General features: G+C 52.1%; 1 protein-coding gene and 1 long non-coding RNA gene across 2 annotated transcripts in view; one reads left to right on the top strand and one right to left on the bottom strand.

The window, feature by feature from the left end:
• The window catches only part of NTF3 (neurotrophin 3), a 64,679-nt gene extending 44,290 nt beyond the window's left edge, over positions 1-20,389 (bottom strand). Inside the window, exon 1 of the mRNA XM_004279024.3 lies at positions 20,273-20,389. Coding sequence (XP_004279072.1) covers positions 20,273-20,290 — 18 coding nt within the window. The 5' untranslated portion in view covers positions 20,291-20,389. The remainder of the gene's footprint in view (positions 1-20,272) is intronic.
• Positions 19,486-20,725, top strand: LOC117196322 (uncharacterized). The gene is made up of 2 exons (XR_004476448.2): positions 19,486-19,622; positions 20,314-20,725. It is a non-coding gene; the product is annotated as an uncharacterized LOC117196322 (long non-coding RNA).
• Positions 20,726-25,172: the final 4,447 nt, after the last annotated feature.

The raw sequence follows: 25,172 nt of genomic DNA, 5'->3' as shown, positions 1-25,172 counted from the left end.
CCTTCCTTTCCTGAGTAATGGGATGGCAACAAAACAGCAGAACAGGTACCCGATGCTAATTCAGAGAAACACTTCAGGAAGGCAGCATCTCAAACACTACAACCTACAAAGCAGGACCCATGAGATGGAGCAAAGGGTTAAACTGGGAACAGATGAGGAGACCGCCAAGGGGAGTTTCCAGAAAGTTCAAAGAATGCTCTGAAGGGGAAATAACATAAACCAAAAACAGCAAAAGGGAAGAGGAGCCATGAGGGGACGTAATAGAGCCTTTCCCCCAAACCACGATGCCCTGGAGTGGGGGAGGAAGCTGCTGAGTTGCAGCTTCTGTTACTGCTCTGCATAGACTTTCTCCCTCCCAGGCATCAGTCAAGCCCCCAAGGCTCCGTGCCTTTCCCACCTCTGTGCCTCCGTCTGCGCCATCCAGAGCTACCTGCTAACTCTCTTGCCCAATCCAGGGGGTTTCCTCATCACCCACCAGCAGTCTTTGGGACTCCAACTGCCCTCTGTGGGTAACAGTCCCATGGCCTTAATCATTTCTAGCTTGAGTTGTGTTTAGTTGGGGATGTCTTATCTCCCCAGATATAACATGAGTTCATGGAGGTGAGGAACCGTGAATTTCTGTATTTCCCATCAGCAAGGACATGATGCCTTACGACATCAGGTGCTCGCGAGCTACGGCTGGATGAGTGGTCTTTTCAGCACCGGAGTTTATGCCCATTTGGGTCACCGACCTGAGTTCGTTTTTCAGCTTAGATAAAAGAAGCATAGTGAACATTCTAGTTTTCTTTCTCTTGTGCTCTTGGCCACAGCACACACAGAGTTCAGGCTGGAAAGTCAGCTCTTTCTGAGGGTCTTAGGAACCCAACAAGGTCAATGGCATGTCTCCCTTCCCGGGTCTTAGGAACCCAACAAGGTCAATGGCGTGTCTCCCTTCCCGGACTTGGATTGTTCCTTCTATTGACAGGTTTCTTTTTCTTACACTTTCTTCTCTCACTTGTCCATCAATTCTTTCCAGTCCTACTTCCAAAACAGATCCCAAATCTTCTGGCTCCTTAGCACCCCCTCACGACCACAGAATCTAGGCCTCCATTCTCTCTTGCCCGCTGTATTGGCAACCGACTTGTCTCACTGTCTTTGCAGCCTGCCCCCGACAAAGCACGCAGAGCAGCCTTTTACAAATGTTGAGCAGATGACACTATTCCCTGCTCCAAAACGTCCAATGGCTTCCCAATACTCTTGCAGGGGAAAAGCTCTGGCTTCCCACCGTATTTGGAGGGGGGCGTGGCTTCTAATTACACACCTCAACTCATCACAGGAATAAATTCTGTAAGTGGTCTACCAGGCCTTACACGATCTAGCTGGCCTCTCTCACTCTCTGTCCCAGCCACACGAGCCTTCTGCTGTGTCATGAACATAACGATCTAAAATACCCTCTCCCAAAAGAATTTGAAAAAGAATAGATACATGTACGTGTATGACTGAGTCATTTTGCTGTACCCTGAAACTAATGCAACATTGTTGATCAGCTATGCTCCAATATAAAATAAAAAGGTAAAAAAAAAATACCCTCTCCCACTGTCTATCACATCACTTGATTTTATTATCCATCCTGGCACTAATCCCCATAGGAAAATTTCATTTGCCTATCTATCTATCTATCTATCTATCTATCTATCTATCTATCCATCCATCCATCCACTTGTTTGTTTCTGCATTGAAGACTGTTTCCAGTGGAATCTAAGCTCCTTGAGAGCAGAGGGTTGACCTTTCTCGTTCTGTGCTCTGTCTCCTGCACCAACAACAGTGTCCCAGCACATAGCAGGAGCTAACTAAATATTTCTGGATAGAATGCTCTTTTTGGACACTGATGTAAGAATCACCTGCCGACAGAGCCAAGACTTTATAGTTCTGGCCAGGAATGAAGCAGCTGCTTTTTCAAGTTACCCAGCTGAAATTTCCCATGGAAAAAAAACGCAGCTTTAAAGATACACTCAACCGAGACAGATCCATCAGTGCTGGAAAAGCCTTGCCAAATTCTGGGACCCCTCATGCCGCTGGCGTTCAGTTCAGTGTAACCAACGTTTCTTACGCACTGTATTAGTTCCTGGTGGATACAGTTAGAATCTTTAAAGGCACCTGGGCAGATGAGGAAAGGTGGTGTCTGTGGGCAACACGTGAGTTGTAGAGTTAGGGAGCTCTGGCTGCTGATCAAGGCTCTGTTGGGCAAGCGGCTGAACTTCCCTGAGCCTCAGTTTCCTCATCTGTGAAATGGGGGAAATTATGTCTATCTTGCCGAGTGGCTAAGGGGATGGGATTGTGCACTAAAGCAACAAGCACAGTATAATACCCAGTGTCATGACCCCACATGCAAACAAACAAGCCAATAAATCCTGAACAAATCTTCAAAAATCATCACATTCAGAACCTCCTCTTGGATCAGAAACTTGTTCTCTATCTGCCTAGGATTTAAGGATCTGAATCTTCACCATTTCAGATATTCCTAAGGCCTTCATTGTTTAAACTTGGGTTCAGCTTGGAAAAGGCAGAGAATTAAAGGGAAAAAGCTCACACAAACCAGGACCTGCATGTGTACCATGAGGATCTCACCTTCTGAATGTAAGAGGCACAGCTTGGGGGGTGCGTTCTTAGAGAAGAGCCTCAGATCTGCACTTGGGGAAAAGAGCTGAGCCAGGGACGGTGGCCTTTCCACGGCAGGCATGCTCCGGGCTCCCTGAGCTACACAGGGCATGTGGGGAAGGTGAGAGTACCCCAACCAGACCTCACCATGCTTCCCCAAACTGCGTGCAGAATTCATCTCATGCCCGTCTACCCTGGTGAAGACCCTCACTGGATTGTTACCCAAAGACAAAGACCAGGGATGGTGCCGAACGTGCCCTAAACTCAGCAAGACACAGAGTCTCGTGGGGACACGTAAACCTGTCCTCTTCATCCTAAGGGGGTGCTCCGTGAGGCCTGCTTATTTGTCACTCATGAGTCTGCCCTTTGATCACTGCTTCTCTACCACCCTGCCACACACACAGTCACAGAAGCTCGATAATTTGGGGGTGAATGCTCAGCCCACAGGCCTGTGCTCTGAGAAGAGCTGCACCTTTGTTGAAAGGGTAGTGCTCTGAAGTTACGTGCCGCGTGACATGACCATACTCAGTGGTCCCCAACTAATGAACTAGCATGAACTTCTGACTCCAGTTGGGCCAATCAGATCTCACCCTAAGGAATCTGAAACGGGAGCCCTGGGAGAATCCGTTGGTAGGCCTAGAATGAGAAGTGGGGAAGCGGGGTTCAGAGGCAGAGAGAACAGGGCCATGTGGTCCTGTAGACAGAGGAGTGCCTCCAGGCTCCTGGGTTAGTCTCTTATGAAGCGTGGCTACAGTTCCTGCCCTTGGATTCCCTAAGATGGCACAGTATCTGGTTATTTCCCCCTTTGGGTTAATTAATAATATCATGATAGTATCAGCTAACATGTATTGAACCTTGACCATGTTCCAGACTCTCTGAGTCTACATGCTGTAACTTAGTTAGTCTTTCCAAACAATGTAATATCTTTTTACACTTAAGGGAACTGACTGAATCTTAGCAATACTGTCGAGATCTCACAGCTAAGACGAAGCGGAGATGGGGTTTAAAACCAGGCTGAGGCTCTATTTTAATTACAATAATATGCAACTAACAGAACAGTTCTATCTACAATAAGCCCTTGCTATGGGGCAGGCACTGTGCCAAGTGGTCTGAGTTATATTACCATTATCTCCACCGAGGCTTAAATGTTTCACTTGGATTCTTAAGAACTTTGAAGGGATTCCCATTTCAGGACGGCGGACTGAGTACCCACTTCAATTCTCCTCCTCCTCCTGTATCAAGTCCATCCATACAACAGAAAACACATTAAAACTCCCTTCCTGTTTTCCAGCCTAGGCAGTTATACATTGCCTAGGCTGGAAAACAGGAAGAGAGGCTTTCATTGGCTAGGAACTGTAAGGAATCCCTAAAAGAAGGTACACGTTCACAAAGCCACAGATAATTTAAGAAGCTGAAGCCAGGCACTGAATCCACGTGCAAGGAATGTAGAAGAATCTGCCAGGGAAGATGACCTGGCAGTAAGAATAACCAACCACCCTCCGAGGAAAACCAGCACCACGGAAAGAAACAGCAAACTCTACTACCGGAACAACTCAGCCCCCAGGAGGCAGTTAAGAGAGTGAAGAGAAAAGGACTTTGAACATTGCATAATCTCAAAGATATAAGGCGATGCATCCACACAACAAGAATAGGGGTGTTTCAAGGGTATTTGCATAATGATGAGACAGTAAACAATAAGGCAGGGGAGGTCATCTATGAGCTCTGCAACCAGATCCACTGAGGCTGCTGGGAGGGAAGTTCCGTTTCGCAGATGCAGATATAATGGTGCAGACAGAGGAGAATGAGAGCAAGTAGCTGGAGGCAAACTCGGGGGATGGCCTTGCAGGAGGGATGAGGAACCCACATCAACGTAACCTCAAGTTTCCTGTACCACATCTTGAATGCCTCATGCCTGTCCGCTCCCAGCATGCTGTCCCATCCGCCCCTCACGTGAGCTTACACCCCAGACGATGTCATCAGAAACAGGTAAAGGAACACACTGATGCTTCCAAGCCAAGCTGTAACATTTCTTCCCACGGTGCCCCTGAAGGCTCCCTCCCCAACTCTCAGTGCTGTAGCATGTCTTTTTTTTTTTTTTGTAGCATGTCTTTTAAGGAACATTTTCCCAGACTGACTTGGAGGAGAGCTGCCTACCAAAAAGGACAATGTGCTATTAGCATCAGAATATACCAGCTTCAAACCTAACACATAGAAAAGAAACTTACAGTTACCAAAGGAGAAGGGGGAGGAGGGATAAATTAGGAGTTTGGGATTAAAATATACACACTATTATATATAAAATAGATAAGCAACAAGGACCTACGGAACAGCACAGGGAACTATACTCAATATTTTGTAATAACCTGTAAGGGAAAAGAATCTGAAATTGAATATATATATATACATATTTATATATGTATAACTGAATCACTTTGTTGTACACCTGAAACTAACACAACACTGTAAATCAACTGTATTTCAATAAAAAATTTAAAAAAGAACCCAGATATAAATGTTTCAGCTCTTGCCCCCCTCCTTGAAATACTACGGTCCCTTGAGTTAAAAGCAGAAGCCATTGCTGAGGGTGATGGCTGTGTGATGCAGGGTCGGGGGATGGGGGATGGAGCCTACCTGTTGTCAGGAATGACTTCAGTTCCACCTGTAGGATATGAACAGAGAGCCCTGTGGGTTTCTGCTTCCACTGCTTTTTGCAGGGCTTGTCTCTGTCTCCGATGGGGAATCCCCAGCAGTGACTCGTGCAGAACGAGACCCCTCCCACATCTGCCCACACCACCATCCAGCCCCCCCCACCACACCCCGCCCCGGGGAACCACCATCCCGGGCCCTACATCTGGTCGGCACGGCTCTCTCCATCATAGCTTCCAACTGCACTCAGGGCACTCAGCAGTCCGGAGAATCCCAAATCCAAAGGCTTAGAGACACACGCACTTAGCCACGGGCACTGGACATCCAGCCCCAGCACGACTGCCAGCATCCACAGGGATAACTTCTTGTAACGAGAAACCCAGGGATTGCGACCGTTCCACATGGTCCACTTTACGATTTGGGAACATGTGGTTGGCAATACAACTGTTTCAGACCTCACTAGTTTTTTCAGACCTTGATTTTCAGCTTCCTTCTCTGACCCCCACACCTCTGCCCTCCTGCAAGCCCTGGCTCCCTAACAGGAAAACAGCAAGGAAACAATTGCCTTCTGCCAAGGAGGCCCATTGGTTGAAGCGGGTCCTCAGGGTGGGCCTCTTGGGAGCACTGTCGTCCTAAGCCTGGCGCTTGGGTGGATCTCCCGGACCCGAGAGGGAAGAAAGGTGCTGACTTTCCCATTGAGCCATCGGTGCTGGACATCAACGGCAGACCTGCTCCGTAACTGCACCAAGAGCAGGGCCTCTTACTGGTACGCAAGTTCCCAGGGAGAACCAGGGCAGGAAATCTGATCACGCATAGACCACAAACACTTCCGCACTCTGCAAGCACTGTGGACGCCATGCCCTGCAGCCTGGGATGGAGCTGTCTCTCGGGGGCAGTTGGGGGGAATTCATGAGAAGACCTGTACAAAGGTACCTGCACAGGGACTTCCCTGCCAGTCCAGTGGTTAGGACTCCGCACTTCCACTGCAGGGGGTGAGGGTTCGATCCCTGGTCGGGGAACTAAGATCCCACATGCCACACGGTGTGGCCAAAATAAAACAAAAAATTAAAAGGTACCTGCACAGCATTCAGGCCCTAGGAATACTGGTCTCTGTCCCTCTCTCTCTGCCCTGCTCCCTGCCCTCACCCTCAACACCGCCTTCAGGAGACGGAGTTGAGCTGCACCTAGGAATCTGCTGAGCACCTGTGATCTGCCTTCCTGGTCTCCACTTTCCGGGGCAGATGCCCGATGAGTAGGGAGAAGGAGATTCAGCTCAGATGAGCTGAGCAGCCCTCAGAGCAAGGGCCGACAGCCCCCGCCTCATGACAGTTAGACTTCCTGGACTTTACGATGATGTGAAAGTGATACGCGTTCAGTAGAAACCGTACTTGGCGGATCTCGAATTTTGATCGTTTTCCCTGGCCTGGCTATGTGCGTAGAGCCTCTCTCGTGATGCCGCCCGCAATCACGATACGCTTTCAGCCATTCTGTGCCCAGATGGCCATTCAGTTTTTCACTTGCGGTACAGTATTCAATACATTACATGAGATATTCGACACTTTATTATAAAGCAGGCTTTGTGTGAGAGAATTCTGCTCCCCTGCAGGCTGATGGAAGTGTTCTGAGCACATTTCAGGTAGGCGGGGCTAAGCTGTGATGTTTGCTAGGTGAGGTGTATTCAATGCATTTTCGACCAACAATATTTTCAACTTATGATGGGTTTATGGGGACCTCACTGAATGGGACAGATGCCACGGCAAAGCCACAGAGGGGCAGGGACAGTGCAGAGGGGGGTTCCACAGTGAGGTCTTTGTTGAGCAGAGACCTTCGAGATGATACAGAACGTTCTCTTTGGTTCCCTTGCCTCCACCAAGGGGGATTCCTGCATTCTACCAGGCCAAGTCGCTGGAGGGCATGCCAGGCGTCTGTCTAGGTCACTGTCACACACACTCTTCTTATCTGTGCTAACCTACGTGACCTTGCACGTGACTCTCTATAGGGATCCACTACAAGCAAAAGAGGGTCTGTGGAATTTGGTAATTTTCAGGAGACTTTGAAATACACACACACACACACACACACACACACACACACACACACACTAATCCACAGGAATCATCAATAGATGGATCTGATGCCCAGAATCTGGGACCCGCCTGATGCCTCAGAAAACTCACCATCTATCCACATCCCACTTTGAGCCGATGAAAAGGTCTGTGAGCAAGCAGCCCCCTCTGGAGAAAGTCACCATCACAGTTTTAAATTTTCTGGGGTACAACTCCAAAAGCCACTTTCATTTTTGATCCGGAATGAAATCAAGTTTGGATGGAAATGTATAGAAAATTCAAACAGGTTGGGAGATCCTCCCACGGCCAACTGATCTCTCAGCATTGTTGCTATGCTGGTCCCTGTTTCCCTACAGCCAGAGCCACGCTAATCCATGACCTGTCACCTATCCCCCCAGCCCGTCCTGTCCTTCATCTCCCCTGGAGCCAGCACTGGTCAGAGTAACCAGTGACCAAGTCTGGCTTGATCAAGTCCCCGCTGCATTTCATTCATTTATTCGCTCATTAATTCATTCTTCCATCCATCCAACCAACAGTCTTTTTCCCATTGAACAACTATTTCGGAAAAGCCACCTCCCATATTGAACCAGAGTGATCTTTTTTTTTTTTTTTTTGCGGTACGTGGGCTTCTCACTGTTGTGGCCCCTCCCGTTGCGGAGCACAGGCTCCGGACGCACAGGCTCAGCGGCCATGGCTCACGGGCCCAGCCGCTCCGCAGCATGTGGTATCTTCCCGAACCGGGGCACGAACCCGCATCCCCTGCATCGGCAGGCGGACTCTCAACCACTGCGCCACCAGGGAAGCCCCAGAGTGATCTTTTTTTAAAACAAAAGACTGACTGTACCCTCCCCTGTGCCACCTCCACTGGCTCCTGCTGCCCTTGAGGTTGGGAGGGGGCTCAGTGTGGGCCCTCCTTCCTCCCGTCTCCCTGGACACATCACCCCACGCGGCTCCCCGTGAACTACAACCTGGGCGGCTTTCGGTTCTTTTAGCCCCCGGTTTCCCTCACCTGGGACCCTCTTTCCATCTGCACCTTCACCTGGAACTCTCTTCCCCCCATCTCCTCCTACTTTCACCCACGATTACAAATCACGTCACAGGCCATCAGAAAACCTCCCACGAAACTGCTGGGAACTGAGTCTCTCCCTCCACATTGGCTGCTCTTGGAAGAATTTCCCTTTCCATCTCTGTCCCAGCCTCTGCTCGCTCTCTCTCTTTAGGCAGGAGTCACAGACATCACTGTGCCACAGGAAAACACATGATAAACAACCCCTAACCCTTTTAGTAAAAGGGTTTAGTTCCCCCCATAGTAAAAAATCAGACCTTCTCTAATGGCTCCATCCTTGACTGTGCCTCTGTTGAGAGGTCCCCCAAGAATTCAGGAGACTTTCTGCAGACAGACGGTAACTTAATACAGCAGCCCCAAAAGGAGATGTAAACACGGAAGGGGGACTGGGAAGAGACATTCCTGATTCGTACAAGAGCCAAAAAGTACAAGGGAAATGTCAGAGGTTTAGAGTGACAATCTGAGGTCTCTCTACCAGTAACCCAACTCCAATTCAACTTGATTTCCTCGACTCGCTAATAGACCACAGTCTACAATAGCTTTCTCTCTTGTTCTTGCTGTCTCTCTTTCTTCCTCTCTCTCTTTTCCCCTCCCTCTCTCTCTCTTTCTCTCTCTCTCTCTCTCTCACACACACACAAACACACACATACACATGCACCATAAGACAAGTACATGGAATAAATACACTGAAGGTTTCCTTGATGATCATTTAAATGCTAAGAAAGAGAGAGAAAAAGAAAGAATGGGAGTGAGTTATGAAAAGCAACGTTTCCCCCATTTTAATCCCCAGTCATCAAAAGTCTTAGATACTTTTTTAAAAAGCTCCACAAAAGCAATGGTAGAATGAATTCGAACATGAAGGCATCCTAGACCTGAGCTATAATCTACACTAGGATACTAATGCAGTTCCTTTTGGAAAAACTATCCTCGACTCAAGCACTATGCATATGTATTTTGGAAGGAAGGTCCAGGGGGAGGTACGGAGAGAAGCAGCAGGCAGACACCTCCTCATAGCTGTACAGCACCTGAGGTTACTCTGGGGACATTCCCTCCCTCCCACTGTGTGTGGGGTTGTCAGGACAGGACACACCTTGAGATGCCCTCCCTGCAGTGGATGCAAGAGGGACTCCGGCTCTACTGGTCCTTGACAAGATGGAAACAAGGAACCACCTCCCTCTGCATGCAGATGTGGGATGCGACGCCGGGTCAGGGATGGGTGGGCCCTAGGACGTTGAAACCAGCCCCCCTGGGTCACAGGGACCTTCTAGTCCCCGAACTCCCAGCTCAGAGCCTGTTCCACGATACCACACAGCGATTTTAGGAGGTGCTCACCAAACCCTGCTGTCAGGGTCAAGCTGCCCATACTTGTCTTTCCCAATCACTCTGTCTACAAGGACTCCTCCTTCCCCAAACCCCCAAAGCCTCTGGGGTCCCTGCCACTCACCTGCCACATACCAAACATATCTTGCCACATCCTATGGTCTATTTCCTTGCAGGTCTGTCCCGACTTCCAACTGCAAGGCTCTTGAAGACAGGACTTAGCCTTCTTGGTCTTCGCACTCTACACGGTACCCGGGTACCCAGCATGGTAATTAAGAAGAGTCAAGAGAGGCACGAGGCCCCCTTCAAATAACACTTTCGTTAAGCAGATAAGAAAAACATCTAACAGATGTGTTATGTTTTTTAAAGGCCCCCTTCCAAATTCCAACGAAGTTACTTAACAAGGACCTGATGTCTATTCTCTTTCTGCCGGTATCTGGACCCATTAAAAACAGGATGTGAAAAAAATGCCGAGGAGCTCACTGAGCAGGAGGGACTCATAGAGGACAAGAGTGGACAGTAGATGGCAGTCTGTCCCTGTGTCAGGAGTGGTCACAGACACAACACACAGTGCAGCGGGGAGAAGCAGCGCTTAAAAGCCTCGGGCAGACGCACCTCCCCCCTTTGGGCTGACTACAGCCAAGAGCAGGGCTACTTCTGGAAAGCACACACACCTACACATCCGCCCAGACCTAACACCTGTACATCACGCCCCTTCCCCAAACTCTCTCTGGGAAGAATCAATGGCTCCCATCACAACGGGCTCTGAGCATCCTTCACAAGAGGCTTGGTCAGGCCTTAGGAACTCAGGGATGAGGAAAAGTGAAGGCAGTTCACGGACCCTCCAGCCTGCTTCTGGTCCAGAGGATTCCCCAGCATTATTCACACCAACACACAACATTCCATCCAGGAACCCTGTGCTTGAACTTCCGTGCTCACACGGCCCCTCCCTAGAGCACAATGATGGAACTGGCCCATTGCCCTCACCAGCTCCTAGACCCTGGAGCTCAGAGCTCAGCGTTCATCTCTGCATCTTCTCCAGCATCGAGCACAGGGCCTGAGACTTGGCAGCACCCACAGGATGCTTAATGAACAATCTTTAAACATGTGTTTTCTGAATGTCTAGAGATAGGTGGCCCTAATTCATGTGCAGTGACACCCAGTTTTCCCATGACCAAAAGCCACATTTGCAGAAGGACCTGGCAGACTAAGACACAGGGGAGAAGGGGGTCTCTAAAGAGATCAAGAACAGGCTTCCCTAGTGGGCCGGCAGCGAGCTTCATGACGTCAGCCTCGGGACAGGCCGAAATGGGACACAGAGAACACGTATGGCTCTGGACCCTTGGGAAGGAGTTCACTTCTCTGAGCCCAGCCTCTCACCGCTGGACTCCCTGATAACTCACCTGTCATGCATTCACTCACCCAACACATATCAAGGTGTTGAGGACACAGAGATGAAAAGACCAGGTCCCTTTCTCTGCAGAGCCCGTCCTCTAGTGAGAAGACAGAATATCGGGTGATGTAACACAGGGATACCGAGAGGGAGCCCCAGGCTCCCTGGAGGATGCAGAGAGGCTTCCAGGAGAAGGTAATGGTGAAGCAAAGATGTGAAGGATGCTTTCAATATCCCTGGTGAAGAAGGGAGCGCTTTCTAAGCCCAATATACACACAGAATAAGCCTTCCGTGACCATCTCAAATTCAAGAACAGATGTATATTTCTGCTACTCCTACCCTCTTGCAATCAGAGGACGTTGCCCTCTACATTCAAGCCCCTTATCAATCCATCCATCCAGGCTTTTCTACTAGCCCTCGATTCCCATAATTCCTGATGAGTCAGGAAATTACTGATGGGGGATCATCTAAGCCAGGAGCCTTTCACTCTCCATGGAGCAGAGACTCCCCAAATTGCACAGTGAGACTCTGGGACAGTTTGGGGTGGAGCCTGGTATCTCTGTTCATAGTTCAGGGTCCTTCTGATTTCGCTCACCAAATTCAGCTACCCAAAGGGAATTTTATCCCACATAAACCTTTCCCTGTGCTTTCAACTCCCAGTCCAAGACCTGCCACCGATCTGGCAAGCTTGCTCCTTCAGCACTTTCTGAACATGCACTCCTCCATGTGTTCAAGAACTTGTCTGGCATCATGTAACCTCATTTCCTCCTCCACCCCCTCCACATCTCTGCACATAAGTCCTCCAGAGGAGCAGGGATACCCAGAAATGCCAGGCATGGGCCACGGTGAGGCTCAGGGAGCAGCAGAGTCATGGAATATGTGAACTGGCAGGGTCCTTTTGACTTTCCAGTGAATCCCATTCCCTCTTTTTCCGGAAGAGGAAACAGAGGCCCGTGGAGGGAGAATGCTTTGCTCAAGGTCGCACAGATAGTTTGAGTCCTTTGCAAAGAGTGGTGAGGTGAGCAGTTTGGGGAGCAAACGCTGGGTGTCAGGAGAGCTGGGCTCCTTCCCAATTACAGGACGCACATGTTGGGAAACAGGTGATTTCCAGAGCTGCACTTTCCCTCTTGGACCCAGTGGAAGCAGGGGATGGATGTGCCCCATGATCCATCAGGAGTAGATCTGCTAGACACAGAATGGAAATAATCCCAGACTGAGATCTTGAACTATATTCCCTGAGGGATGGTTTGGAGCCAGAGGGGGAGGATATTTTTAAATGCCAGGGGCTCAGACCTAAAAACAGAGGGGGGGCAGGGCAAGACCGGTCTATCATTAAAAAAAATGATAATAATAGGGCTATGTCCTCTTACAAAGAAGGAAAGCATCACCCTACACGTGGAATGTTGTTTTAAACAAAGCAAACACATACTTTTGAGCACCCACAATTTCACAGGCATTAGGTTAATGCTGTCCATTTATTAGCACATTGCAAATACTTTCCAGCAACAGAACCAAGTCATTCTCGTTCATTGCTTTGAAGATGTATGTGTGGTAGTGGTGACGGGAAAGTCAGTGGAGGGAGAAAAAACAGGAGCCTTCAGTCACACGCTTCAGAGATGGTGGCAACATGCACCCGAGAACACCTCTGGCTTCCCTACTTCTGGTATTGCCCAGAAGGGCATGCAGCTAGCAAGTGCCAGGGCTGGAAGACTCTAAAACTGCTCTGCTCTGCATCAAACAGAGCCTGGGGACCCCAGTCCTTGGTAGCAACTCCTGCCTTCAACCTCTCAGCAAGAAATACATGGCCCCTGTATACATGGAGGGAGTTCCCTAGCCTTTCAAGGAAAGCCATTTTCCAAATTCTGAAGAGCCCTCACATTCTCCATTCTCTTTTACTTTGATTCTGTGCAACCCTCACCACAGGACTCAAGAACCCTGGGACCCACCACCTCTCGTGGGCAAGTGCATCAAAACCAGATGTCCAGCTCCAATCTTACAGAGTTTACAAGGAGGCAATTGTGACTTAAATCAACACCCCCATTCTGGAAGGGCAGATTCCCTTGTCAACAGGACGGGAAGTAAAGGGGGAGGGCGTTGGGAGCTAAGACAGATCTGACACATGCTTTCCAGCAGGTGGCCAGAAAGCCTCAGCATTTGTCTTGCACGTGAAAATGAACCTTCAGGTGGAGCAGGTTACCCTGTGGGGTGACAGACTTTGGAGAGGGCTATCAAGCAATCTCCCATCTGGATGACATCACAGAATGCAGAAACAGAACCTGATTGGCAGGTGATGGACTTGGGATGGTCACAGGCTTCAGGCTAGAATGTCAGCACATCGAGATCTAGCTGTGTACCCGTAAACATCCCCCTTAACCTCACATAACCTCAGTCTCCCCACCTGCAAAAGAGATTATTTGGGGCACTGGGATAACACCATGTGATATTTACAGTAATGCCTGGCGCCCAGTAAGTACTCAAATATTAACTATCATCATCATCAGTCATCTTCAAGGGGGGTCCTTCTCTTAGTCAGAAACGCTAATAGGCGTTCATGTGGAAGCTGGATGACTAGCATCGGGTCTACCAGAAAGCCAAACCCCACCCCTTAGAACTCTGTACACACTCTGCAGGCGAAGCCAACTTCAAGAGTATTCTTGGCCAAAAACAAAACTCTATGGCAAATTCTTTGCATGCCTTTCTGCCTTTGACTCAGCCATTCCCCAAAGATAAAAACAGGAGCTCATTGAGGGTGTGCCAAGATGCACTCCAAGCAAAGCATATTAGCGCTGAGCGAGTAGGAGGATGGGGCTACTGGAGAATCCTCAGATGGTGCAGTTGGAATGGAACTTTGAGATCCTCTAGTTCAAGTTCTTCATTTACAGATGGGTACGTCAGGGCCTGGAGAGACCATCCAGGGTCACACAACAGCAACCTATTAGTGACAGAACTCAGTGGCAAGCTTGATGCCCCACCTCTAAGTCAGCAGGCTTTCTGCTGCCCCAGGCTGTTGAAGATGACCTGGGCCTGGGATCTTTTGAGATCAGTAAGCTGCCATTTACGCCTACAGCTCTGGTCTTGAATGAGAAAGAAGCTCAACCCTTTCAAAAAATCTCTGACTGAACAAAATCCATAGAAGACCGGGGGCTCAACCAAAGTCTTTCCCGGAGATGCGGCTGAAAAGTGAGCAATCACGACAGACCACACCAAAGCTCACGTCAAAATCCTTCTCCAGCGAAACCACACGGACAGGCAGAGGTTAGTCCTGCAGGGATGCCCAGAGCCACAGACAGCCTCTGGTGGTTCCCAGTTAGGACTGCTTGAGAAGGACCATGGTGCAGATGTGGACACGGAACAGCCAACGCATCCTCACCACCCAGAGGTGCGTGCACACTTAGCCCCTTGGTATTTTTAGGTAGAAGGAAAGGCTGACTTACGGAAAACTGTCAACAACACGAGAAGACTTTAAAGATCTTGGTCCCTCTACATGTGCGTTCATAGGTTCTAAAATGAGTCCTCTGAAAAGCTGCCTTTGCCCAGCCTTGATTTTAATAGAAATCTGCTCAGGCAAGAATGAGGTTCTATCTGCACTGGCCTCAGACTTCCTAAAAGCTCACACATCCTCCATCCCCAAACACAAATGGTCTGAAAAAAAGCTGCTCCCAATTTCTTCCACAGGCTGGCTCTTCCTCAAGACACAATACGGCGGCGGTCCAGTCTGAACCAGGTGCCCATATACCTGCCGCCCACAACACAAGCTCTAGGAATGCCTCCTGCCCAGCCAGGGCCCCTCCTGTGCTCTTGTGTCCCCCAGCACACACACAGCCCTGCTCTCCTCTCTCTCTGCACACACCTATCCACGCACAAAGTACATCCACAGAGCTTATCAACAGCACCACACGGGTCTTAGGCTGGTCTCCGGTAGATTTGGTCCTTCTCCAACAAACTCAATTTTAAAGAAAACTAAATGGAAAACCCTAGCAAGGGTCATGAGTTCAGCATCCCCCCCCACCAGAAACTGCCTCATTAAAGAGCAGCTGGTGGGGTTGGGAAGCAGGGTGGGGGGTTTGAAGGATCTTCTGTGTCGGCCCGACTCCCCGCTCTCATTCCCGCCAACACTGGATTTACATTCCTCACAGTTGGGGTGGGAGTACTGGAACTGCTCAGGAAACAGTCTGGAGAAGCCCGAAGCAGGGGCTGCCTGCTGCATTCGCCGTCCTGGATGGAGGGGGAGGCCTGCACATCTGATCTGTCTGGGAGGGGAGCTGCGGAGATGGGAAATGTTATGTAATTAAACTCTGCTGGCCTGTCCCGCCTGGGGAATGTGAGAGCCATCAACAGTGACCTCTTCCAATCAACTTAATTGGCCCAATCTCGCCAAGAAAAGCAGCAGAATTGGTTTAGTGCCTCATGGAAATAGCTTAGCGCCTGACTATTTATGGCCACTGAACTCAAGGATGGATGGGAGCCTGACTCTGAGCCAGCAGTTCACAGCATGTGCTGACTTCTGGGAGGACTCGGAGGCTTGGGTGGGTTTCCTGGTCCCTCTTTTTTGTTTGGTCTCCACTTTTGTCTCTGGGGAAGCGGCTGCACCCACTTGCTGCATTGGGTGTCTGCAAAGACCCAAAGCCCATGCCCTCTTCTCACGGGCAGGCTCTTGCCTGCCAAGGACGCGTAGCCCAGAGAAAAACAGACCTTCGTAGTAACCCGGGCTGGCTGGACTTTGCTCTTCTTTTATTCTAACACGCCGAAGACATGACTATTTTCTCTGTCCTCAAATCACATTTCTTTAGGCGTTGTGGCCTGCAGAAAAGGGAAACGTCTGCGTCGGATAGTTACTAATATTGATTTGTGGACCATCTTTCTTCTGAATGGTTCAAAGACCTGTTAGGAAAACAGGTTGCCATCAACAGTAATCCAGGCTTGGCTGCCTCCATTTTATGGGTGAGTAAACTGAGGCAGTTCTAGAAAGTTCTGTTTGCACCACGGGTGAGCAGTAGACACTCAGCGGGCATCCAGACTGTTTTACCAACTTGCCCTGTAAAGAGAAGGAGGTCCAGGACCCATTTCTACAACGGTTCACATCCATGCTAGCGCCTGTGTTCAACTTGGCGTCACCTTCGAGTAAAGCTTTGTACCCCTAAACACACCAAGCTTTGAAGGGGAGGGAAGCAGAGTGAATTTTCCTTCTCATTGAGTCATGGCAGACAACGCCATTTTACACAGAGAAACAATGGAGGATCAGAGAGATTAAAAAATTTTCCTGAGGTCACCCTGCTCCAAAGTGGCAGAACTGGACTAGAACCGAGCCATTCCCAATGGGAAACCTTCCATCTCCACCACGCCATCCTCTGAGATACTGCCGCAAGATCCTCTGACCAAGGGTCAGACCCTCCATCAACACTCTTACACAGATGAATTTCCCCTACAAATAAGGCAGAACCTCAAAATGGCACAGACATCATTTCAGGAAATCAAAAGTGTCATGGGTCAAACAGATGAGGTTTCTTCCCCCCAGACATATGCCCTCACACGAACAGACCTAATAAAGGAGGTTCCTGGTCAGCAGGTGTGTGTGGCCAATGCATACCCCTCCCCCTGCTCTGTCCCAGTTACCTCCCCAGCTCTTGCTGGTATGAACCCAACCAACATCACATGCCCCTCCCTCCCCAAATGCTTCCTAATAAACCTGCAACCCTTCTTTTATCTGTACCTTTTAAACTTTGATACACATCTTAGCATCCAAGATGATTTTCATCCTTCCTCGGCCACAAAGAATTCCTGCAAAAACATACATTCCACTTCCTGTCCTCCAAGCTAGAGACAGCATACACACCCTTCCAGTCCTCCAAGCTAGCCTCCCCCCAGTCACTTCACTCCAGACCCACGGCGTGTCTGCATGCATACACGCATACACGCACGCGCACACATACACGTTAGCTTTAAACTCACAGCCCAGAAGTCATCAAAGATTAACAAACACTCCCAACCTGCATCTTCCTGGCATCTTCCTGATCACTGCCTCGCCCCTTCTCCAGCTCCATGTATGAAGCCGTGTCCCTGCCATGCTCTCAGAAACTCGAGCCTCTAGTGTATGCGCACCTGCATTCTGACCTGGCTTGCTGCACCCCCCATTCCCAGCCCACACCCCCTACAAGAAACAGGAACAGCCCTCAGCTCCCTTCCCAACACACAAAACTACCCATCACCCCTATCTTTCTGCGCCCTTTTTACAAAACCACAGGTACATTTCAAATCAGCTTCCCTTTGGCCTCCGAGATCCATAAACATCTCTAGAAACTGAATTATAGTTCTTGAAAAAACCTCGACTAGCACCGAGCTCTCCTCGTTTCTCCTGGCAAAACTGCGGCAGTCCGCTGAGCCCTGGGAAGAAATTGTTCCAGGGCACCATGCCACGCCCCAGTACCCAGCAATGGGCTGAGCGTCCAGTGGGCATTCCAGTTCTCATTTCTTAAATAAGAAACCCATTATACAATATAATACTATGCGCATCCCTGCCACTTGGCATGCAAAACACATTTCTCCACTCACTCAGATCTCACTCGCACACATCCCCAGCCGGTACCAACACACAGAGGACTTTTCCCCTTAAATGTACATCCCTCATCCTAAGCCTTCTCCAATTCCCTCCCCTCTGGTGAGGGGCCGGGGTGGGGCGGGGGGAGGGGGGGAGTATCCTTCTCTGCAGATGCCCCATCTCTCTGTAATGCGTCTGAGCCCACACTTTTCTGTTCCCCACGTACCCCAATGCCCTCCTGGCCAAATTTCCTAGCACTCACTCATAAAGTTCACACTCTGCTCTTTGCAGATAATCTTCCCTCCCCATCCCTTCGGTAATCCGCAGGCGCCTAGGCTAACCTTCCACACACGTCCCCCACACGGGCGCCCTCCCATGCCACACCCACTCCGTGTGTCTGTGCAGGCGCGCACAAGCCATCTGCTGCAACACACCGTACCTCTCCCGCTCCGACACCCTTCGCAGGCACAGATTTCTCATCAGCTACACCTCTGTTCCCACATGCTCTCACCTGCTGCCCGTGCTAGAGAGCCTCAGAAACACACACCTCCACCTGCCCACAGAGCAGGGGGCACTCCCGCACTCTGGCCGTCCCCCTTGCACACCCTCATGCAGACACTTTCCAAAAAACCTCTTTCCCTGACCAAACAGAGCGCCCAGGGGTCCTGATCGCCCTCCTCAGGCCGGCAGACCCGTTCACACAGAGCCACAGCCTCCACTTCCAGCTACAAAACAGTCCACACCAGCACAGAGCCCTACACGCTCCTTCCTGCAACCCCGCAGACTTCCTACTCTCCCCCAACACCGTTCAGAGCTTGGTTTCTTTTCATCTCCTCCTCTCCCAACGCCAAACCCAGGTCTGAGCATTTGAGCCCAAGGCAGAGGCGGTTGGATTTGATCCCCTGAATCCCACCCTTCCACCTTCTTTGTGTCGGGGGCGGGAGGGGGGCAGGCTGAGGACACGGGAGAACTTCTCAGTGCCGGGAAAACAGAACCGATTGCAAAGTTCCTTCCCGTTCCAACTTTCTCCATCCTGACATTGGGGGCAGAGGGTTTAGATGTGTCCCTGGCTCTCCGTTCTGCAGAGCGGGAGAGGACATCTCCTCATTAAAGAGCACTTGCCCAGCACAGCCCTTAAGCGACTAGGGTCTCGGGGTGACACCCACCCCCTTTTAGCCCGCCCTCCCCCCCGCCAGCTCCCGCCCCCTGCTCCTCGGCGCACATAAACAAGTCCAAGACGTGTAGTCGCCAGCTCTCCAACTCCGAGCTCAGCGCTAGGGCTGCGTCCAGGCAGCTGCCTGCACTGAGACTCTGAACGTGCCGCCCGCCGCCAGAGGTCGAGACCGGGCTGTCTAGTTCGGTGTTTCCTCCACCTGGAAGCCCCCGGCCACGGATCCAACGAGACGGATCCTTACTAGTCAGCAGCCCTCACCCGGTGCGGCTCGGGGGTCTCAGTGCTGTACCTTTGAGGAACGCAGCAGCCAAAGTCCCCCAAAGAAGCAGCGTCTCCTCGCCGCGCACCCACTCGCGCCCGAAAGCCACAAGCAGAGTCCCCTCCCCCACCCCAGGCCCGCCTTTCCCGAACCTTCAACTCCCAGGCGTTCCAAATTCCCTTGGCAGTGTGAGTCAACTACCCCGAGCTCTAGCTCAGGGGCCACGGAGAAATTGGGTCCTTGAGGGTCCTCTGAAGTCCGACCTAGCTACGCCGGGCCCCGGGCCTCCCAGCCTCCCGGTACCTCCTATTCCTAGAGCTGGCCCGGAGGAACCGCGAGGAGCTCCCCAGGGACCGCTCGGCCCCCGTGTCCGCCGCTCCCGGCGGCGACCCAGACGCGCGGGCCGCGCGCACGGCTCCAGCATCTGCGCAGAGACCCAGGGTGGGGTGGCCGCCGGCCAGGATGAGCCCGGGGTGCGGGGCTGCTTCCGAGAAAGCTTTGAGCGGAGGCAGGGGGACTCCAGCAGGTAGCCACTCCACGCACGGAGTCTCAACTCCCGAAACTGGGAAGCGACTCTCCGCGGGGGCCGGAGCTCTGCGTCCCCTCCCCCCGCAGCTCCCGCCCGGCCCGGGAGGGGGAGGAGAGCGGAGAGCTTGGCGAGGTGGCGAGCGGGGCGCGGGGGGCGCGTGCGGGGAACGGCGGCGGCACCCTCGCTTCCCCGCCGCCCCGGATACGACTGCCGCCCCCTTTTGTTACGGGATGCGCGAGGAGCCTTCTCTGTGGGAGTAGACGGCTGCGTTGGTGAGGGGCCGGCGGTTTTCCGAAGCCCTTTCCTGCCCTTCCGTCGTCCTCCTTTCCCCTCGCCTCCGCGCCCCCCCCCCCGCCCTTTCCAATCCCGGTCCCTTAAACCTGATCACTTTCCCAGATATTGGGCGGTTTCTCCAGCAGCCGAGGCACGGGAGGGAGGAGGTGGGGAGGAGTGTCCGTTCGCGGGGGCGGGCGGGTGGCTGTGATCGCACCTCGGCCTGGGCAGATCCGGGCGCAAACTTCGGGAAGGCACGAGCGGGGGAAGAGTGCGGGAGCGCGGCGCGATGGGGTGAGGGCGGGGTGCGGACCGGGCTGCGCGCAGGTCCCCGGCCCCGAACCTGCCCGCCCAGCGTGCCCGCCTCCGCTTACCGTGGCAGAAGTGACCATGGCATCCGTGTGACTGTTTCCAGGGACGTCGACATGAAGAGAAAGGTGGACGCGAGCTCGGTCATTCAAAGTCTCTCCCACCCCGCCGCCGCCGCCAGCCCCCAGCGGGGGACAGAAAGAGAAGGAGAAAGGAGAGGGAAGAAAGTAGTTGCGCCGGGCTCTCTCGGGGGCCTCGCGCGGAGCTGCTACGGTGGGGAGAGGAGCGTTCAACTCTGAGTCCCGTGAACAGAATCTGCGCGGTTATAACCAGCCAACCCGGCCAGATGGCTCCGCGCTCAGCGCCTTAACCCCTTCGGCGCCGCGCCGCCCGCCCCCGCGCCCGGCCGGCCGCGCAAGCCTGCGCCCCAGCGCCCCTCCGGCTGGGGCCGGGGGCCACTGGGGGCACCGGGTCATTTCCCCTGTCCTTTCTTAAATAAAAATATCCCCAACCTCCAAGTTGGTAGTATGCTTCAGTTTGCCCCTCCATCTCCGATTTTTCCATCTCCAAGAAAAAATGAAATGTTTAACTTTTCACTGCGCTTTACACATTCATGCCTTTAGTCTGTCTTATTTGTTCTTCTCCTTGAAAAATCTCTTTCTGATCTTCTTTTTGCTTTTCATTTAAGGTTTTTCTTTACAAAGAAGAAGGGCCTTTCTTGCCCCTTGCCTCGGGAGGCTTGGGTCGAATGTGCAAACTCCTCCGAACCTTCGACCCTTTCAGCTCCAGATCTCTCCCCACCCGCCGCTACCAAGAGCACCCGTCCGTCCTTCCCTCTCCCCACCACCGGAGCACGCCCCGGGACACCGTTCCCAGGCTGCCCGCCGCTCCGGGACCAGCACCCAAGGCGCTGCAGGCGGTCCAGGCGGATCATATGGGGTCGGGGGGGGGGCACGGGTCGGGGGGGGAGGGCGGGTGTGTGTGCGCGCTTGTGTGCGAGCTGAAAGGGAGAGGAAGGTGATGAATCGGAGCCTCCCACCCCACGCAGCCTTCAACTTCTCCTAAGCCCCTTCCTTCCAAATGAGGGTCGGGCCCTGCAGCCGAGCTCCCGCCCAGCACCCACCAGTCTGCACGCGGGGACAGCGCGGGAAGCAGAAAGGCAAGCGACAGACCAACCTTTCTAAGCGCTCCGAAAGGAGTGACGCCCACTTCCCCACCCTTAGATTATTCGAGGAAAGGACGGGGGAGTGCAGGGGGCAAAATCTCTTATTTCGAGATAACTTTAGCCGCCCATTAGACCCCGCTTGTGGTGAGCTCGGTCTCTCTAAATTTACCCTAGTTAATGCATTTTGCTTTCGCCCATTTGCCGTCAAGAGAAGGGGGGGGGGGGATGTCACTGAGGGGTCAATGAGAAATCCAGAGCCTCGGAACGGAGTTTTGCCCTCCTGTCCTCTTCCTACCCGCTCCCCGGGTCGTGGCGTGGGGGGATCTCATCTCCGATCCCCCTCCCCCCCCACTTCTTCTTCGCTGCCACCTCAGTCACCCCTAACCCCATCTCTTTCCAGGACCTTTGGACGTGCGCGCGCTTGGGGGAGGGGAGTGAGTAGGTATCGCTTCTCTCCGCGGCCCTGCCGTTCCGGGCGTCTAATAAGCAGTTCAGTTGGTGGCGTCCAAGTACAAAAACATCCAAATTCCTTTGACTTGTTTGAGAATTTAGTCAAACACCAAGAAATAAGGGCACCGCACCTACCAGATCAGGCCGAACCCGACGCAGAGAGGAGGCTGCCGGTCCGAGGGGAGGTGGGAAGGGATGGGGAGGCTGGGGGCTGCGTACTAGGTAGATTGTACCTGCCTCATCATTATCCTGGCTGCTGGAGATTGCCACATGGAAAACGGCCAGAAGCGCCTACTGAGGCCCAGGGGCGGCACCTCCCGTGGTCCCTGGGGAGAGTAGGGTCCTCCTTCCGTGCTGCCCTCGCGCCAAAAGGTTCAGGTCCTCCTCCGGGCCAGATTAGGCTGCGGAGATGTCCCCTCCACCCGGAGCACGGCACCATGAAGGTCTGGATTGGGCGTGCTCTGCTGGGTCCCGGTTTTCTCGCTCTGCTCTGGCCCGCCCCCCTGCCCTCCCCCACTGCCCGCACTTGCGCCCCAATCCCCCCACCCCACCCCCGCTGCCGCGCAGTCAAAGGCGGGGTTCAGGCCCACTGGCCACGTTCTAGGGGCTCTTCTCTGGAGCTCCAGGTCCTCCGGTAACCCAAAGACTGCAAGGAAAGAGGGGGTTGGCTCCCGCTGCAGCGAGGAATGGGTTAAAAACCTGTCCCGGCTGATCTGTCTGCGGCTTTTCGGTCACCAGCAGGATGGAGGGAGGCGGGGAAGGGAGAGGGGCAAACTTAAACGTGAAAAAAGTCAGAAGGAAAAAAAAAAGACGAGGCAGCGTGGAGTTTAAGACCGATTTGTTCTGCAGATGCCAGGCGCTGACTGTCTGTCTCGTTTTGCCAGGACCTAGGCGACCCCAGGAAAAGTTTGTGCCTTTCCCAACACAACACAGGGGGTTTTGTCCTGAGCTGGTGGGTCTGTCTTTGCGTGCAATCAACACGCCTTGTAATATGAGAGGTGACACCTTAATCTTGCCAAATATGCGTGGTGCCTTGTGGGGGAGGGGGAGGGAAGGGAGGAAGGGGCTGAGGGAGGAGAGAGGAAGAGGAGAGAACTGGCAGAAGCCGAAAGATGCCCTTTGCTCACTTTTTCCCAAATGGAGAGACACTTCCTTTGTGGAAGGCCCTTTTCAAACAATCTTCCTGGAGCAGGCAAACTGCCTTTTCCTTACTGCTATCCTTTCTAGTTCAGAGCTAAGTGTCCTCTTCCGCCCCTCTAAAGACTGATATCCAGGTCCTCCCTCTGGCTTCCAAGAGAGTGACCAGGTGATGGAGAAATAGGGTGGCCAGAAAAAGGAGTAGAAAGGTGTATTTTTTTAAAAGATAGAGTAAAAGATTATTGCATATAATATGGAATCGTTTTAGAACTGCGGAGCATTGTGACTTCTAAGCAAATCCATTTTTCGAAATAGAGACAGATCTGAGTGTTGCAGACAGCTAAAGCAAAAAACAGAGCTAGGAAGTAAGCTGGGGAGTTCGTGCCCCAAAGGCGGTGCTGGGTCCAGGGCAGTCCATCCAGAACTAGGTCTTTTTGGATCCCTTTCTCCAAGTTGAGCCTGTGGTCGCAGCCTGGGCCTTGGCTGTCCATCTGTTGACTGTATTTTTAGGTTGCTGAACTTTCTTTTTCTCCTGGCTGCATCTGGGTGTCAGGCCCTCCTCCTGAAAGCGGTTTGTGAGAGTGGGGACTGGATCTGGTGTTTGGAGGTCGTTTTAAAACTCTCTCCTAAAACAAATTTCTAGAGCCAGCCTCCTGCCCACTCTTCTCTTTTGCAACAGCACCACTCTGTGGTTGAAACACTGAATAGAAACAGAATGAAAACGTTGGCCTCTCAAGTGTGCCTTTCCCTTGTAGAAAGCAGCGCTTATGGCCTTGATGTTTGAGTTAAGCGGACTGTGTGTTGGGGGGGTGGGATGCCCAGCGTGTGGTCTTGTGCTCTAGCTGCCTGTGGTTAATTCACTGTGACATGTTGACCCAGGAAATGAGAGAATTGGGCTGAGTGGCCTCCAAGGACCCTTTCCTCTGTGACCCTTCGTGGCAAAGACAAGCAGGGTGATTTTCCCCATGATCAGCTAGCCAGCCTTGAACACTTGTCTTCTCTCATTGTTTTTTGTTTTGTCTTGTTTTGTTTGTTTGTTTTGCGTCCCGCCTTGGAGATCCCTCCTCCACACCTCATCTGATCCTCAAATATTTGCAGGTTGTATGGTCTGCGGCTGGAGGGCACTGCGGAGAATTTGGCAGGATGCCCGTGACTCCTTTCTTGGGCCCTACCCTGTCCCTCCCCACCCCGACTCACTCAGACTGCTTTGCCAAGGGAGCCTGAAAGTCTCTGTTTGTGAAACAATTAAGTGAATGCAAAAGATGCTTGCACAGGGACTGGGAATCTAAGGGTCAGCGAAGACCGTGCACTCCCTTGGCTCCTGGCACTCAGAAGATTCCCCGTGGGCTTCCCTGGTGGCGCAGTGGTTGGGAGTCCGCCTGCCGATGCAGGGGACGCGGGTTCGTGCCCCGGTCCGGGAAGATCCCACATGCCGCGGAGCGGCTGGGCCCGTGAGCCATGGCCGCTGAGCCTGCGCGTCTGGAGCCTGTGCTCCGTAACGGAAGAGACCACAACAATGAGAGGCCCGCTTACCGCAAAAAAAAAAAAAAAAAGATTCTCCGCTGCCCAACCATTACTGCACAGGTCCTAACCACAGCGTTATTAACATCACACCCATGTGACCATCACGCCCATTAGCAACCCTGCCCAAAGGCCCTGAAGAGTCCTGTGTGAGGCGTTACTCTTTTTTGCAAAGTAGGTGCAGCTGTCCACAGAAGCCGTGTGCCCAGGTCTTCCCTCAAATTTCTATCTCGAGAAAATGCGGCTCTGCTGTTATCAGTCTGGCGGAGCAGGGATCCCAGAGGTCATGTTCGCTGAGCCTCTGTGTGTCCTCACCCCGCATTGAATAGTTGAGGAAACTGAGGCTCCAACCTGACAATGACTCTCCCCAGGGAAATAGAAAAAAACCTGGTGACAGATCAGGAGCTACGACCCATCGGAAGAGGGGATTTTGGACGCATCCAAACCCAGGTTTCATGCGTCCTTCTTCACTTCACAGCTGTGTGTCTTTGGGCAGGTGCTGAGCGTCTCAGTGCCAGCCTCACTGGAGTGTTATGAGGATCAAATGGACTTATTTATTTAAAACACTCAGCACAGTGCCTGGTACCATGTAAGCCCCAACTCCCAATCTAATGGTGCTTGCACTGAAATCCTGCCACCCCACTGGTGGCGGATCAGCCTTTAGAAAGACTGTCCTGTTTTTCGTAAGCTGT

Source organism: Orcinus orca, chromosome 11, assembly GCF_937001465.1.
Source record: "Orcinus orca chromosome 11, mOrcOrc1.1, whole genome shotgun sequence".
NCBI lineage: Eukaryota > Metazoa > Chordata > Mammalia > Artiodactyla > Delphinidae > Orcinus > Orcinus orca.
Note: the sequence above shows the minus strand (reverse complement) of the source record. Positions and strands in the feature narration are given on the sequence as shown.